Here is a 16,995-nt window from a genome sequence, read left to right on the forward strand (position 1 = left end):
TTAATAAAATCAATCGTGCAAGCAAATAGAAGAAACTCAGTAATATGTTAGATAAGGAAATGGCTTTCTCCACTTATTAGGCTTGTTTCATCCTCCTCCCTCCTCCATAGTTCACTACTAAAATCCATCTTGAGGCAGATCACAGCTCAGTGACACATGGTGGCAATATAAATCTATGGAGAGTTGGGGGGGGGGGGGGGGGGGTAGTTGGCACTGAAAGAGCTTGTAGGAAGTAGTAAATCTTACCCAATAACTTGATCCACAGCTTTTACTGCTCTATAATGTTGTCCATGCTGCTTCTGTTTCTGGGTGTGCTACAGCGATAGAGAAGCAAGATTCCCTCTGTCTGTGCAGTGTACAGGTGACATCACACCACTTAGTCTTCACCACTAGCTCAGTAACAACTAAAAATGAGGGCCTGTAGTGGTGAAAAAAAATGGTGGGTGTCTATACATGTTACGCAATGGTGAGCATTGTTACTCCTCAGGCACATACATGGCTGTTTTATACTGAAGTTAGTTGAAAGGTTAGTGACTGTTAGGCTAGGTTTACACCACAGTTTCCGGCCAGAATTTCCGCAGGAGATCCTGAGGGTGGCGCTAGGACTGCACCTTCTCCATAGATGGCAACACATTGCCGTCTCCATAGATAGCACTGCATTTTTGAGTGGATCCACCAAAAAAAGTGTAAATTTACATTCTTTTGGTGGATCTGATCAGAAATGCATTGTGGTCTATGGGGACAGCAATACAGCCTAGCGGCGGTTTGGGGATTTAGAGATGGAGATTTTGTGTGAAAGTGGCCCAAAAAGTGGTTGCTCACAATTTTAAGCAGACTGGATAAACTGGCATACAGTAGGGAAAATTATTCAGACAGTTTACACACAATTTTTGGGCCTCACTTTGAGGCTTCAATACCTGGAAAAGGAGACAAAAGTAAATAGCTGATAACTGCAGTGGATTAAAATATGGCTCAAAAACCGCTTGAAAACAGCCTTACCTGTAAACCCATCCCCAAAACGCAGGTGTTCATATACTCGAATAGGATATATGGCCAATGATTGTTTCAATCAGTTTTCCTACGTGGAATTTACTATTGTTCCTTTATATCAATAATTCTGTGTCTATACCTTTTGTGTTGCATACCCACCTAATTTTTGCAGTATATAATACTGGCTGTGTAAGAGGTTAGCCTGATATATGTGCTTCCTGATTTTTGATCTGGTCGTAATTTTTTTTATTTTCCCTATCCTTGTTGTCCAGGCCATTCTATTGGTTCTCCTGACAGCAGTCCTAGTAAACTCACATCTCAGGCAAGTCTCGAAATATCTCATGTCCTGGAAACCACCTCTCTTAAAGACAGAATGGCTAAATACCAAGCTGCTCTGAGCAAACAGACCAAGCCTGCTTCTCCTACAGTAAGTCTTGATGACAATACAATTGTAATACTAAAGTATTAGCAAATGTGTGTAGATACTTATCAGTTTGTAGCCAAAAAATAATTCTTGACAGGAAGTATCCCAGATGAATGGGCTACGTAGTTTCATCCTAAAGTCAATATCTGGTTCAGCCTGGTCTGTGGACATGTAAAGATGTGTTGGGTCAGGAAGTGGTAAAGAACAGCACAGTCTTTAAAATATAGGTTTGGCTTTATGTAAGTAGTGCAGTAGTATAGAGGCAGAGAGGTGCAGAAAAATGGGAGTGTTCTTGGGCAACAGTCTTTCACGCAATTTAACCCGATCAGGCCCGATGAAACCCTTATTGCGGGAAACTGACAATCGCCTGAGAACACTCCCACTCCTATGTACCTCTCTACCTCCCTTGTACTGCACGGTTTGATTCTCCTGATATGTAATAAAGTTTCTGTAAATCTGCATATGGTGAGTGCTGTGAAAGTTTTCATATTTTTGGAAGCTTTGAGCACCCAGTGGCTACTGCAAGATTAGAACTCCATAAAGTGAAGTGTAAACACAATTGCCCAGATTTATCAAACTTTGTGAGGGGAAAAAAATTACCAATCACAGCCCAGCTTTCACTTTACCAGAGCTCGTTAGCTGAACTGATATTGGTTGCTGTGGGAAAATCTCTCCACTTTCTCACAGTTTGATAAATCTAGGCCAATCTCTCAATCTCTTCAAAATACTGAGTGAGGGCTGGAGTAGCAGTGCAGAGTTTGTATTTTTGTCTGGAGGGATTGTTCAAACTTTTTAAAATTTTCCAGTCCACGTCCACAAGTGTGTAAGGATCAGATGAAGTTTGTAGCATCTCCTATTATGTAAACGGAGACTGGTGAGTTTCATACTACTGAAAAACTGAACATTCTGCTCCTGCCGGAAACATAAGAAAACCTGATTATGGAAAGAAGTGCTGAAACTATTTGTGGAATGTTGGAAGCAGTTCACTCGTAGTATCCTGGGTGTGTGTTTATACTGTGTGTTTCAAGTTGCGTTAATGCTAGTTTCTGAAAACAGGTATACCTGGTACTGTATCTGTAAAATGTAGTATTGTACAAATCTAGCCACCTGCTTAGTACACTGCAGGGTGCTTCTGGGCTATGACAAATGCAGGTACATTCTGGCATGTCCAAATAGATTATTTTTTTTTTTTTCATACAGAAGTATGGTTTTGTGGATGATCTCTAAGGCTAGGTTCACACTGCGGAATCTCCGGGCAGAACATTTCCAGCTGGAGATTCAGAGTGCATCCAGGACCGTGCAATTTGCCTGCAATTTCAAAGCGGAATTGCAGATGGAAATTCCATAGTGTGAACATAGCCTATAGGCCATGAACACCAGGTTTTCTGCTTGTATAGGGTGTGGAGAGTTGGAAAGGCATACATTAAGGGCCGCTCACAAAGGCTGTAGATAGAAAAGCACACACAAGTATAATCCTTGTTAACTCTTGTCTCCCAAACACAGACTTCACATCCAGTATGTTATTGGGAAGACACATTTGGATGAGAAAAGTAGGTTGCAAACTGCAAATATGTGGAAGTCTACATATATTTCCAGAAAAAGCATCTTGGAATGAATACCTGTCATCTCAAACTTTTTATAGGTGAATGTATTAGAAACAACTTTCTAATACCATGTCATTAAAAAAAGTATATATTTTTAACTTGTAAAAACTGACCACTAGGGGTCTCCCTACATTTCCCGGCAGCAAGTCTCTGAGTCCAGACTCATGCAGGAGTCCTAACTCTCATACTGCAACTTGGACACTGACGAGCTGTGCATGGTGCACCTCAGCTACATTGAACACTGCCTGCAGTGGGCAAGATTTGAAAAAGGATTATGAAGGAAATACCGAGCGAAAATGAAAAAAGTGCTGGGGGCAGGTAATGAAGAGGGCAACATATCGGCAGCATAATATAAAGCAATGGAGATGGTGGCAGGTACTCTTTAAACTCAATCCTTCCCCTTTGCTCGAGTAACTGCTTTATAGCCGTCCATCTGGGCAGTGGTGGCTTCACCACCAAAATCCGCTGTCTGCTGCTTGGCTGGCTGCCTTTTGTGACTTTTTTCCCCTAAAGATTCCCAGCTCCTGTAACGGAGATGGGTCCATGCTCATAAATATCAATGATCCGTGCATTATTGCAGTGCTGTGGTGAGGGGAATTACCGATCACTCACCAGACTGTTATATTCTTACATTCCAAGAAATTGGACAGGGACATTCTCCTGGTTCTAAAAGGCGGGGGCTCTGTGCCTAATGTTCTGCACCCATGTACTTCACACTTAAATCTTAAATGATTTATTACCCAGTTGAATGTATATAGCATTGGAGCCTTTGCTTTGATTTTTTGTTTGCCTTTTTATTATGCTCCCACGCCACTTACAGGAAAGCTCTTACACCAGGGCATGTGTTCTTTGTGATTCCTAGTGCATGGTTAGGTAAAGGCCTCATCCGATCACTAGTGAATGACTGACTCAACAGGACGTGCAGTCCAGTAATTTCCTCAGTAACAATAGTGAGAGCCTGAGACAACAAAATACTAAGTAATGACTTGTCAGGCAGAGAAACCAGTCTGACCACTTCTGCTGGAACAAATCTGCCAGCTCCTCGCCTATTCCTCAGCTGTATCCTCTACCATGTGGATTCAGCATGCTCTTTTGAATAATTCTATAGATCAATGCGGTGCTCATTCCCTATTTAAGAATGTGTTTGCTATATGGAAAACATAATGATGTAAAACCGGGGATGCATGTGAACACAGAATAAATTACACTACTTAACCCACATTACTACTGTTGGTTTTTAATTTTCTTTTTGTACATATGGCAGTCTGTTGGTAAATTGGAAGTAACTTGTTTGCATCTGGCCCTATTCTTTCCTAAACATGCATGCTTGGTTTAGCGAAGATATAAAGAATTTAATAGAGAAGAAAATATGCCTCTCAGTAATGTAGCAATGGTTTTCTTGATCAGTCCACTAACCTGTCATAAGGCACCAGTTTGTGTAATTTTTTTTTTTTTGTATTGCACCTTTGGTAACCGTAATTGAATTAATGTTAAAATTAGGTTTGTGCAACGTGTTAGGATAACTTCTCAACTGAGTGCAGTACAAATATCTTAATGCAACAGGGACTTAGATGACCTTGGCAATATCTGTATGTGTGTGTATAATATAATAAAATATATTTATTAATTATAGAATTTTATTATATTCTATAAAAGACAAATATCACAAATAACCAATGGGATTTTAGCCTTAGGCTATGTTCATTAACTTCTGTGCGGAATGTCTGCCAGGAAAATATGGGCTGACATTCCACACATCTGATCGTTCCAGCGGGCACTAGGACTCCATAGACCAACACCTTTCCGAGCAGAATCTGCAGAGAGAATAGATATGACTAATCTTTCTGCAGATGCCGGAATCAGGATTTCAACTGCAGAAACTACTGCCGCGGAAATTCCGCAATATGCACAGTGCAGTAGAATTTTGAAGCAAAACATTCCTGTGGGATTCCACTCAGAAATTCCACCATGTGAGCAAGTCTTGGGGTCCTAGAAGAGGTGTTTTGTGTATGTGGGCAGCCTGTCCCACAGTTTTTGTTTGTTTGGCACTTTTTTTTATAAAATATGGAACTAGCTCCGCCCATTTCTGTAGATTTTTAGTTTTTGTTCAGCATAGTAGTTGCAGGGATACAATGGGTAAGATTCATAGTTGACAAATTGGCTCCAGTTTGTCAATGTTTTTGTTAATTACTGTAAATTCTTCTGGTGTTTCTGTAGAGTGACATGAAAACAATTTGGAACGACATGAAGTCAGAACATAAGGAGAATGTTCCTCCTAGCCCAGCACGCTCCAGCTCCTCTGTGGAGAGTGAAAAGGTAATAAAATTATTCACATTGAGAGTGCCCCATTAATTGTCTCATCACTTTTATATATTTAAAATAAAAAATAAAAATGTTTTGTGTTGTAGAGATCAGTAAGTGAGAACAGTTCTTCTACAACCCAGAGCCTGACAGATAGTAATGGTAAGTTCTGCAGTCAGTACATCTGTTGGTGCTTAAAATGCCAATTGCATCTTTACACTTTTAAATGGGCACTGTCATTAACATTTTTTGCTATTGCATGCCTTATGATAAATAAATAAAAATCTTTGATGTACTTTATTTAAAAAAATGAAGTTTGTATTTAAAAAAAAAACAAAAAAAAAAACAGCCACTAGGTGTCTCCCTACTTGTCCAGAGCAGAGCTCCCCTGTATGGCTTCAGATAATGTCACGCCTGCTGGGGAACGCCTCTTCCCAGTCTGTGAATCTGAGTAGAAAATACAGCACAATATAAAGGTAGAAAAATTTATTAAAAAGAAAAGGCAGGGGGTGTTTTATAATAAGGGTAGGGAACAGGGAGGATTATAAAATTGAACAAGATCATGACCGGTACTCTAAGTGAAAATCGCACTCTTTGCATTGTATGCTTTTATACTGAAACTTTTTTTTTATTTTTATTTTTTTTTTTTACTTTCCAATGCACAGCTGCAACATGATGCAGTAAAATGTATTGTTTGGCCCTTGCCCTCACAAGAGCTACACAAACGTTGATCTGTTTTTGTTGGCATCTATTCTAGTTAGAAAAGCAAAAGTGTGGTCCTAACATGTGTCCTATTCTACTAAAGCCAGTAGGTTAAGTCTGATGGCTGCAGCGTGCATTACAGCCACCGCAGAGGGGATAGTATGATTATGAAGAAAGGGTTCACTCTTATCATAGCAGCATAAATCACTGAAACACTTGCCTAGGTGAAGAGATCAGCAAAGCTCAGAGCTGTAGAGCAAAAATTGTATGTAAAGTGAAGCTCTTCACTATTTTTTTTTTTTTTTTTCCCCACACAGTTTGATAAATCTGGGCCTCAAGTTAGTTATTTTTCCCACAACAACCAATTACAGCTCAACTTTCACTTCATCAGAGTTCGTTAGCTGACCTGTGATTGGTTGCTGTGGGAAAATCACTCTTTTTTTTTTATTTATTTTTTTTTTTTTTTTTTTATTTTATTCTGTTTGATAAATCTGGGTCTAAATGTATTCACTGGTTGGGGCAAGTGGACCTAATTAACTATTCCTTTGGCCTGGCTAGTAGTACAGAGAATGTAGTAATTACAAGTATTTAAGGGGTATTCAGTCTCATGAATGGCATAGCAAGGTGTTAATTTCAAGTGTAAAAAAGAAAAAACTTAGTGTGAATTTTTTTTTAATTTTTTTTTTGTAAGGCCATTGCTTTTGAAGTCTCTGAATGTACACCTAGAACTCACATGTTGATGGAATGTGTTAATACACTAAAAATGTGTGTGCTTGAATTTACAGGAAAGGCTGAGGATGAGGTTCAGAGACCCAGCAGTTCTCCTGGTTATAAGCCACAAACAAGAGCGCTTAACCAGCTGGAGACCACTCCTCCCAAAGTTAAGGTAAATGGCTCATTTTGACGAGGTTGACAAGACCTCCTTTCTTAAATCCTTTTAACAAAATCTGTGTAATATTCATTGCATTGTGTATCTGGAACCCTGTAATTGAGACATTGCCTACTGCTTTATGCTATGGGCTAATGTAATGCATTAGTTACGGATTTTTGGTGTAAAGTTTGTGCAAAAAATTTGTAATTAACAGTGGAGTCAAGGAAATTGAATGAAAAACTGACATGTCCAAAAGTTTTTCTGTCAGGATCTGAGTGTCCAGACCCTGACCAATGACATGGATGAAAAGCAAAAGTGTTATCTTTTCTCTTACACGGACACTAAGTATGAAGCATGCACTTCTCCCAGCTCCTTCTCCTGATGGGTCAGGGTCTGAACACTCAGACACAAACTGATGAATAATTGTGTCATTGATGAATATCAAAAGCTTCAATATTTTTTATTTCAATGGCTGTGCAGGTTTAAGGCTGGTTTCACACTGAGACTTACGAATAGTCACCAGGTCCGGCTGGGGGAGTGAAAACCGTGCGCTCTCGTATTTCATTCATTTGAATGAGCCGACCGGAGTCAGATACTGATGCCACGGTTTTAGGTCCGGTCACAAAACAAAAAATGAGTCAATCTGAGTCACTATCTGACTCTGATTGGCTCATTCAAATGGCTGGTATCTAGCAGCCATTCTCTCTACTGTAAGCACTATGGATTGCCACTCTTGGGTAACATCAAAGGTGACTCTGCTTTTCTCACAGCAGTGTAGAGATGTGGTCACTTGTGTTGATATTCAACCAACTCTGCTAGTTTGTGCTCTGTAACAAAGCTGACACTTGAATACATTATTCATTAGGAGCCTGAATGTCTCTACTGAATTATTCCGATGGGTAACACCAGTCTTTCCCCGGGGTTTTCCCTTGTAGATTCTATCAAATTTTACCTTATTCTGTTCTCTTGAACTGGTCATAAACATTTTGCAAGCACTGATGGGTCAAAAATCGCTTGAAAAAACTTGGTTAGAACAGTATGCAAGTAACACTTTTGCAAGGATAGAATGTTTTTTAGTTAAATGACAATTTGCAACAATAATTTATCGGCTTTAGTTTCCGTTTAAGCCAGATTTGACTGCTCTATTTGACTACTTCTCATTTCTCTCTTCCAGCTTCTGTCTCCTGCCTCTTCCTATTCGCTCCTGTCCTTTCCTTGTAGTCTGACCTCTGCAGCCTCCACCTTTTATGGCTTTGTCTTCCTCCAAGCTGCAGTGGCCTAGGCAGAGCATACAACCCTCTCTGTACGTGACTTTTACATGCTGTTATTGCATTCACCCATACTATTCAATGAGGCCAAGGCCATAATTAATTCACAAGTCACATGAGAATGCTTTGTTCACTGCATGCTACTGCCCAACCATATAAAGCTATACACTCAGGAGGGTACATTCAGTTCTGTAACTTGTCTGTGCTCATGATAAAATCTGACTTTTTTTTTTTTTTTTCTCTCACTTGGCATGTATTTGTGTGAATAGATAACTTATTTATGATGTTTCTGTCCTCCTGCAGCTATTCATTTTTCTCAGAAGCTTCTTTTCACCTTGTACCATCTTTTTGCTGTATAGTAGACATGTGGCAGAGTAGGTAAATTGTGTATTTGCATATTAACAGACTATTGACTTAGGTGTTCGATTTTGTACTTTGCATAGAAGTTTCAGCCACCTCAAAGAGAACTCTGCTTTGGGTGTCAGAAGACTGTTTACCCTATGGAACGTCTTTTTGCCAACCAGCAAGTGTATCACAACAGTTGCTTTCGCTGCCATCACTGCTCTACAAAACTCAGGTAAATAATGACTCCAGTGTAGACAACTGGGATTGGTTTAGGGTTTTTTGTATGCAAACAAGTTGCTTCTGTGAGATGTTCTTTGACTGATCAATGTAACTGCTGCATGTATATTCCTTAACTTATGTTCTTGACATATGGAATATTAATTTAGTATGGGAATTCATTCTTTTACCCTTTAACGACCACATAAGTATATTTACGTCCGTGGCTAGGATATGTGAAGCATGCGCTTCGTATCTGTAGGGTCCCGGTTCCTAGGCTAATACCTGACATCGACGATCGGGCTGATGTCCGGTATTAACCCTTTAGACGCCGCGATCAAAGTTGATCGCGGCGTCTAAAACTGGAGAACACACTGCCGGTTAGCTCAGGGGAGCTGTTTGGGACCACCTCGGTGAAATCCAGGCTTGAGCAATCAAGCACAGAAAACACTGATCAATGCATTCCTATGGCAATGGATTGAACAGTGTCTGCAATCAGTGTATGCAGTAATATAGCCACTAGAGGGGACTAACACTGCTAAAGTTAATAAATGTGATTTAACCCCTTCCCTAATAAGTCAGAATCGCACCCTTTTTCCCATAAAAAAGTGTGTAAATAAAAACACATGTGGTATCGCCGCGTCAGAACTATAAAAATAGATCATTTAAAGGGTAGCTTCCACCATCATGGTGTCTGTTATTTATTTATTTTTTTATTTCCCTGCCTATTGCCCTTCTATCCCTAACACCCTCCCTGCCTTTATTATTTTTTTTACGATTTAAAAAATGGCATTTAGTCGGCCTGGTGGTGTGCTCACTACCAGGCAGACTTCCCCAGCAGGCACCACGTCACTGATGCCTGCTGGGGGGGGGACAACTTCCGCCCTTAATTCTCCTAACAGGGTGCCTCCAGCTGTTTCACCACTACAACTCTCAGCATGCCCTGACATCTATTGGCTGTCAGGGCATGCTGGGAGTTGTAGTGGTAAAACTGGAGGCACCCAGGACAGGAGCTTCATTGGGTAAGGAGGGAGCCGATGCGGGAGGGACGGGTGTGGGGGAGCCTCTTCCTGCCGCTCAGTGAGTACCACCCCACCCCCGTACCTTGCAGCAGGGCAGTCGGCGAGTACGGGGAGCCAATGCGCAGCCCTGGATGTGCCTGCGCAAAATTACGACTGATGCCCTGCTGGAATCAGTCGGAATTTTGCAGTGATATCACTCCGCACTGCATTCGGCCACTAGGAGGGCGACCCCTAGTGGCCGAATTTCAAATTGCTTTTAAAATGTTTTAAAAGCATTTTTTTAAATAAAAGTATATTAGAGATATGTTGTAGTACTTAAGTCATAGTACAAAATCAAAACTTTTTTTTTTGTTCATTTTATATCATTAAAAAATGAAAGAAAAGCAATCAAAAAGTCCAATGAAAATTAAAAACTTCAGACAAGGCGCAAAAATAGCCCTCGTACATCCCCATATGCGGGAAAAATAAGTTATAGGGGTCAGAAGAGGACATTTTTAAAGGTATAAATTTTCCTGCATGTAGTTTAGAAGTACAACAAAATCAAACCTATGTAAGTTGGGTATCATTTTAACCATATGAACTTACAGAATAAGGTATCATTTTACAGAAAAATGCACTTCGTTGCAACGGAGGCCCCCAAAAGTTAAAATGGCCTTTTTTCAATTTTGTCACACAATTATAATTAAGTTTTCGCCATTACTTTTTGGGTAAAATAACTGTCACTGCAAAGTAGAATTGGTGGCACAAGAAGTAAGCCATAATATGGATTTTTAGGTGGAAAACTGAAAGGGTTAGGATTTTTAAAAGGTAAGGAGGAAAAACGAAAATGCTAACTGAAACGCTTGGAAGGAAGTATGTTAAGGCTCTATGTAAATAAATATTTTGTCTAATGCTTGTAGATAAAATCCATTGTTTTGGTTTACCTGGCTTTTTTCTGCAGTTTTTAAAGTGTACTGGAGTGTTTTCTTCCTCCAATGCAGTCAAGACATTCAGTATCTTTGGGATTGATAAAAAGAGTGCTGGTAAAGAAGTAAAATTGTGTATGACAAAGCATTGCATGTCTTTCACCTTACAATTGCACAGATTATTGAACTAGGCTATGTTCACACTGGCAAAAACCTGCAACAAAGTGCAGCACCTGATCCTTCTAAAAGTATGTTCCATGAATAACTGCAGTCTGCTCCAAATCCTGAGGACTGCAGGGGGCTCCCCTGTCCCCATTGGCATCCCCATAATGCAATTGCCGGGTCCCGTTGGTTGCCATGGCAGCTGGAGGCCAGCTGATGGCCTCTTGTCTGCCAAGTATGGTAGCCCTTGAGGTCCGGTCCAGTGAATCTCAGGCTGAATGTCAGCGCAGTACTGACAGTTATACTGTGCTGCAGTACAGATGTACTGCAGTATAGTATAAAAGGTAAGGTAAAAAAAAAGTTCAAGTGTTAACAAACCTATAAAAAATAAATGCCCCATTCCCAATAAAGCCCTGTATTAATAAAAACAAGTATACATATGTAGGTATTGCCACATGTAATGATTTAAACGATAATTACTATAAAACTATAAATATCCCGCACGGTGAACACCGTAAAAGGAAAGAATCACATTATTTATTTTTTTGTACAAAAAAAGTAAAAATTATCAAAAATTTTGCATGTATTGCAAAAAATAAGCTCTCGCACATTGTGTTCGGAAGAAAAATTAAGTTACGGCTGTCTGAACATGGCAACACAAAGGGGGGGGGGGGGGGGGGGGGAGGATTTTGTTGTAAAAAGGAAAAACATAAAAAGCTTTATAGATTAGGTATTGCCATAATTGCACCGATCAGCAGAATAAAAATAATTTTTACCGGACAGTAAACGGCATAATAAAAATCATTTCAATCACAAAAAAGCTGCATTTATCAACAAATTTACCACCAATATAAAATACAATGTTACAAGAAAACAATGTTTTGTGTGGTACATTACTTGAGAAGAAAAAATGACGACTAAACCCAAACACCTCAAATGTAACAATAGCCTTTGTCCAGAATGATTAAAAAGGGGTTAATAGTAGGGATGTCCCGATACCATTTTTTTTAAGACAGAGTACAAGTACCGATACTTTACTTCTAGTACTCGCCGATACCAAGTACGAGTGCTTATATTTTAAAGAGAATCTGACACCAGGGTGACCCGGTCTCTGGCACTGCTTACCGTATGGTATGTAGGTTCCTTGTTGTGTATAATGGAGGCGGCTGCTGTAGTATGAGCCAAGATTTCTCTCTTCTCCATTGGACAGAACAGAGAATTTGTATTGGCGGTGAGACCGGTTACCACATGGTGAGCAGCGGTAGAAACCGGGTCACCTGCACTATCTACCTATAAATTCAAGTTGGGGTGCATTCACACCACGTTTTTGCAATACAATTCCCGTATCAGGTTTTTGATGAAAAACGGATTCCTCAAAACCAGACTAAACTGTATCAAAATGTGTACAAATTTTAAACCATATACGGTTTGTAAAATGATGTCCGGTTGCATCCGTTTTGCAAGGAAAAACATATACGTTAACTCTTCACTCCATTTTGAATAAAGTTTCACTTGTTTGATTGAAATTCCAAGAAAAAAACCTGTGCAAAGTCAAAAACCGTATGGTGAAAACTGGACGGAACCGCATGCACATACGGTTCTGTACGGTTCCCATTGACTCCCATGTTAAAAAAAATATCCGGTTTAATGCAGTTTTTCACCTGGACCAAAAACCGTGGTAGACTACGGTTTTGGGTACAGGTAAAAAAAACTGTACAAAACCGTATGTGATGCAAAACGGACACAACCTGATGCATCTTTTGGCATATGGTTTTCAATGGAGAGTCAATGCATACTGTTTTCAATACGGTTCCGTACGGTTTTCACATTGAAAACGTATACGGGAACTGTACTGCAAAAACATGGTGTGAATGCAGCCTTAGTGCAGGTATTTCTGCTGTAACATTGTCTTTAATAGTAGGTAGTATCCCCTTGCAGACATTAGCAGCAGCGCCCCCCCCTTAGGCGGCGGCAGCAGCCCCGCCCCCTTAGGCGGCGGCAGCAGCCCCGCCCCCTTAGGCGGCGGCAGCAGCCCCGCCCCCTTAGGCGGCGGCAGCAGCCCCGCCCCCTTAGGCGGCGGCAGCAGCCCCGCCCCCTTAGGCGGCGGCAGCAGCCCCGCCCCCTTAGGCGGCGGCAGCAGCCCCGCCCCCTTAGGCGGCGGCAGCAGCCCCGCCCCCTTAGGCGGCGGCAGCAGCCCCGCCCCCTTAGGCGGCGGCAGCAGCCCCGCCCCCTTTGGGCAGCGGCGGCAGCGCCCCCCCCCCCCCCCTTTAGGCAGCAGCGCCCCCTCCTTTTAGGCAGTAGCAGGGCCGCATAAAGCATAAAGCTTCTGATGCACTCTTGTGTAAAACTTATCACTGGCTGTCTTTTATACACTGATTTTTGTGTTAAAAAAATAGGTGTAAAATTTGGCTTGATGTTTTCGATGGGACTTACTGATAAGTCTAGCTTTATTAACCACTTGCATGAGCAGTTGTGTATAATTTCTCACTACTCTGGATGAGATTTGCTACTGTAAAGTAATGTATATTTGTTTTCTTTACCAGCCTTGGTAGCTATGCCTCACTGAATGGAAATGCATACTGCAAGCCTCACTTCAACCAGCTCTTTAAGTCCAAAGGGAACTATGATGAGGGTTTTGGCCTCAAACCACACAAAGAACTGTGGGAAAGCAAGAAAGATGCCAGTGAGGACAAAGAGAATATTGTCCAGCAGAGTAATACCACTGAAGACCCTGGCAGTCCTGTTGTTGAAGATGCACCAATTGCCAAAGTTGGTGTCCTGGCTGCATCCATGGAAGCAAAGTCTGCTAGTAATATGCATGAGCGAGAAAAAGTTGAAACCAAAAAGCTGAGAATTGCTTGGCCACCACCAGCAGAATCAAGTTCTGGTACTAGTTCAGAGGAGAACATTAAAATGTTCAAGCCAAAATGGCCACCGACTGAAGAGTTTCTGAAAACTGAAACTGAGGAAGATTCTGACCTAAAGAAGCTTAGGAGAACGTCTTCACTCAAAGAGCGCAGCCGTCCATTTATACTTAGCTTAGCAAAACCAGTTGTCACCAAAAGCAGAAAAGAATCAGAAAGTTCATCTGGGTCACCACCACTATTTCGAAAGCGTGATTCCTTAAAACGGGATGATGTGGAAGCTGTTCTAGATCAGGATAACACATTGCCCTTAAACACTAAAGCACAGGATGAAACTCCTTCAAACACTGAAGATCAGAGCTTCTTAGAAAATGGGGACAATTCTGAAATGGAGGTTTCCAAACAGCAACACTCCCCTGAGGAACCTACCCATTCTACACACTCAAGCACGGAAGATCTAGTAGTGTCCAAGGAGCTTTCTCCAACTCTGAATCGGAGATCTCAAGATAATGGCTACTTTGAAGGAGAAGATGATGTAGAAGAATTAAGCGTCGAGGAACAAATCAAGAGAAATCGTTATTATGACGACGATGAAGACGATTGATAGCAAAACTTTTGAAGAGGTTTTTATGCTGTACATGTCCCGGCCTTAATACCCTAGAAAAATTAATCTCATGTTGTATTTAGTGTAAAGTCACATTTTAAAACTTGGGCCCCAAAGCCACATTTAAGTCGTTAATTACGTTTTTCAAACCCTAAATGTGTTTTTTGCTTTTGGTTTTAGTTTTTCATCATACAGGTTTTCAGTGATAGGGATGTATAGCACTTTGTAGTACAATTATAGTATTGCTATCAATGAATCTGCCTTCATGCTGCCAATGGCAAATGCATAATTGTAATTTACTCTCGATGCTTGCAGTTAGGCATCAGGGGCTCCTGTTAGTACAACACCCCTCAGCAGATACTTGTGAATGTGTGGTACCTTTTATGGATTATACTATTTGAGGAACACGCATGGTCAAGCTGATGGACAAATTAAAGCTCCACCTATATCCTGTGATGGTGAAATGGATGGCTAAATGGGAGGTTTTTTACCTCCTCCCTGCAGGATGTTATGCTAACATTGACGCGCCACTTCTCAGAAATCCTATTTTGCACAGATCTGTATACACCATTATATAATATTGTAGCATTTTAGGTTTGTCCGAAGGTAAACTGTTCCCTTGGATTTGCACAGCCAGAACTGCATCAATTGTGATATTTTAAACTGTCAAAGTATGCAATTTTTTATAGTTTTGCAGTATATGCTTTGTATAAAGGCTGAATCTTTCATCATAGTCTGTTTTTAGGTGCTTTTTGTTAACTCTAGTGTTTCAAGTGCAATGTAGATGTATTTTTAATTCTCATGAACACTTTATGATTTTAGAAACAAAGTAGTGAACTGGAAGAAAATGACCAAAGTCCTAATGTATGTAGAGCCTTCAGTCATGGCTGCTTACAGCATTCTTCAGCCCTCTGTGGGTCATAAAGTGCAATGTGCTGCTTCCTTAATATGCTTTTACTATGTCGTGGCAATAAGATTGACGTGTGCTTAAAGGCAACTGGTTAGCCATTTTATACTGGAAAGATCTTTATACTTATGATACACCATTGATGTTAGTGTGTCCATCCCTACCTTCTGCTACTTTCAGAGGGCAGCAAAAAATGGTGTTGATGGGTTTCCGCAAAACCTTAGCGAAACTGGGTCTTGAGCCGAATCCGTAATAGGAGGAATGCTGCCTGTCCATTTACTTAGAGAAAGCAAAAGTTTTTTGTTTTTGTTTTATGGCCACAATCTTCCTCGATGTTTAATTGCACAAGATGGCTTCCTCTGTATATGAACAGTGCAATTTCTAGTTGGATCAAGTTTTGTTTTACATCTTGCATCAGAAGCAGACTTTACTATGCAATATACCGAATACTTGTACATTCCTGGTTTGCCGCTGATGAATGTGTGACACTTAAGCAGGGTCATTAAAGACCTTCTGAACATGGAGATTTAGCGTTTTCACTTGTGATTTCTGCAGCTTTAGCAGCACAAGTGTAAAATACATTTTAGTCACTGTTCTTGTAGCATTTTTCCCACAAGCACTACAACGTGTAACATGAGAAAGTGGTGTAATGTCATGTTCAAAAAACACTACATAAGAATAGTCTACAGAATGGATGAGATTTGGTTTTCAATGGCTGTGTATGTGGGTTTTCTTTTTACATAGCTGATTTTATAATTTCCCTAAAAATAAAAAAAATTAAGGAATTTTTTTTATATATATACAAGGTGCAGCTTTCTCTGACTTGGTGAATGAGTTGTGAAAAAGTTAGTACTTTTTAAAAAAAAGTTGTAATATATTTGTTTCCAAACCAATCTGACAATAAAGAGATTTTTATTCTACAGTGTGGATGTTTCTGTTGCATATTTGGCTTTATTTAATGTGTTGCAGATTATGGCCTGAACTAGTAGTGTAGTCTAGTAACTTGACATTTGCTGGTATTGCAAAAATATTTCTGCTGCAGTCATATGTAAACTAACCCAATACTTCTTGTTTCTGCAGAACAGACAAAAGCTTTTATAGCAATATACAAGGGTGTCCACAATGAGACAGGAGTATATTTCCATAAGTATGTAAAGGGCCATTTTCATGGATGAATGATCATATGGGCGATCATTGTTCTAATTTGTTCCAGATCATTGCCCAGTGTAAACAAGGTGATCAAATGGCAAATGATAGATCGCTCATGTCCCGTTGGGCACACCTTTTATAAAGACTTAAACTATAATTTGTCATCAGCCCTTCCCTTCATATAAAGGTGGTGAGCCGCTGACTATAATGCGAAGTGGTTTGTACAAAATCTAGGTAAAAAAGCATCAATTGACATCACAGGGAAAGTCTTACCTTTTTAGAAAATGCCCTAAAAGACCTCTCTGAATTAGCACGTCTGTTTAGCTCTATGACTTAGACTAGAGATGAGTGAATTTCCAGTAATTCGATTCATCACAAACTTCTCGGCTCAGCGTTTGCTGACTTTATCCTGCATAAATTAGTTCAGCTTTCAGGTGCTCCCGTGGGCTGGAAAAGGTGGATACAGTCCTAGGAGACTCTTTCCTAGGACTGTATCCACCTTTACCAGCCCACCAAAGCACCGGAAAGCTGAACGAATTTATGCAGGAAAAGTCAGCAACCGCCGAGCTGAGAAGTTAATGACGAATTGAATTTACTGTAAGTTCGCTCATCTCTAAATATAATATAAAGGAGTCATTACTCCAGTGTAGATAGGTACTGC

General features: G+C 40.4%; 1 protein-coding gene across 5 annotated transcripts in view; it reads left to right on the forward strand.

Annotated features, from left to right (window-relative positions):
* The window catches only part of LIMA1 (LIM domain and actin binding 1), a 68,171-nt gene extending 52,067 nt beyond the window's left edge, over positions 1-16,104 (forward strand). For all 5 annotated transcript variants that reach the window (XM_056562080.1, XM_056562079.1, XM_056562084.1 and 2 more), the window contains 6 exons: positions 1,263-1,417; positions 5,236-5,334; positions 5,427-5,481; positions 6,807-6,907; positions 8,604-8,737; positions 13,354-16,104. In XM_056562080.1, coding sequence (XP_056418055.1) covers positions 1,263-1,417; positions 5,236-5,334; positions 5,427-5,481; positions 6,807-6,907; positions 8,604-8,737; positions 13,354-14,278 — 1,469 coding nt within the window. In that variant the 3' untranslated portion in view covers positions 14,279-16,104. The remainder of the gene's footprint in view (positions 1-1,262; positions 1,418-5,235; positions 5,335-5,426; positions 5,482-6,806; positions 6,908-8,603; positions 8,738-13,353) is intronic.
* Positions 16,105-16,995: the final 891 nt, after the last annotated feature.

The sequence above is a fragment of the Hyla sarda genome, chromosome 2 (genome assembly GCF_029499605.1).
Source record: "Hyla sarda isolate aHylSar1 chromosome 2, aHylSar1.hap1, whole genome shotgun sequence".
NCBI classification, from domain to species: Eukaryota; Metazoa; Chordata; class Amphibia; order Anura; family Hylidae; genus Hyla; species Hyla sarda.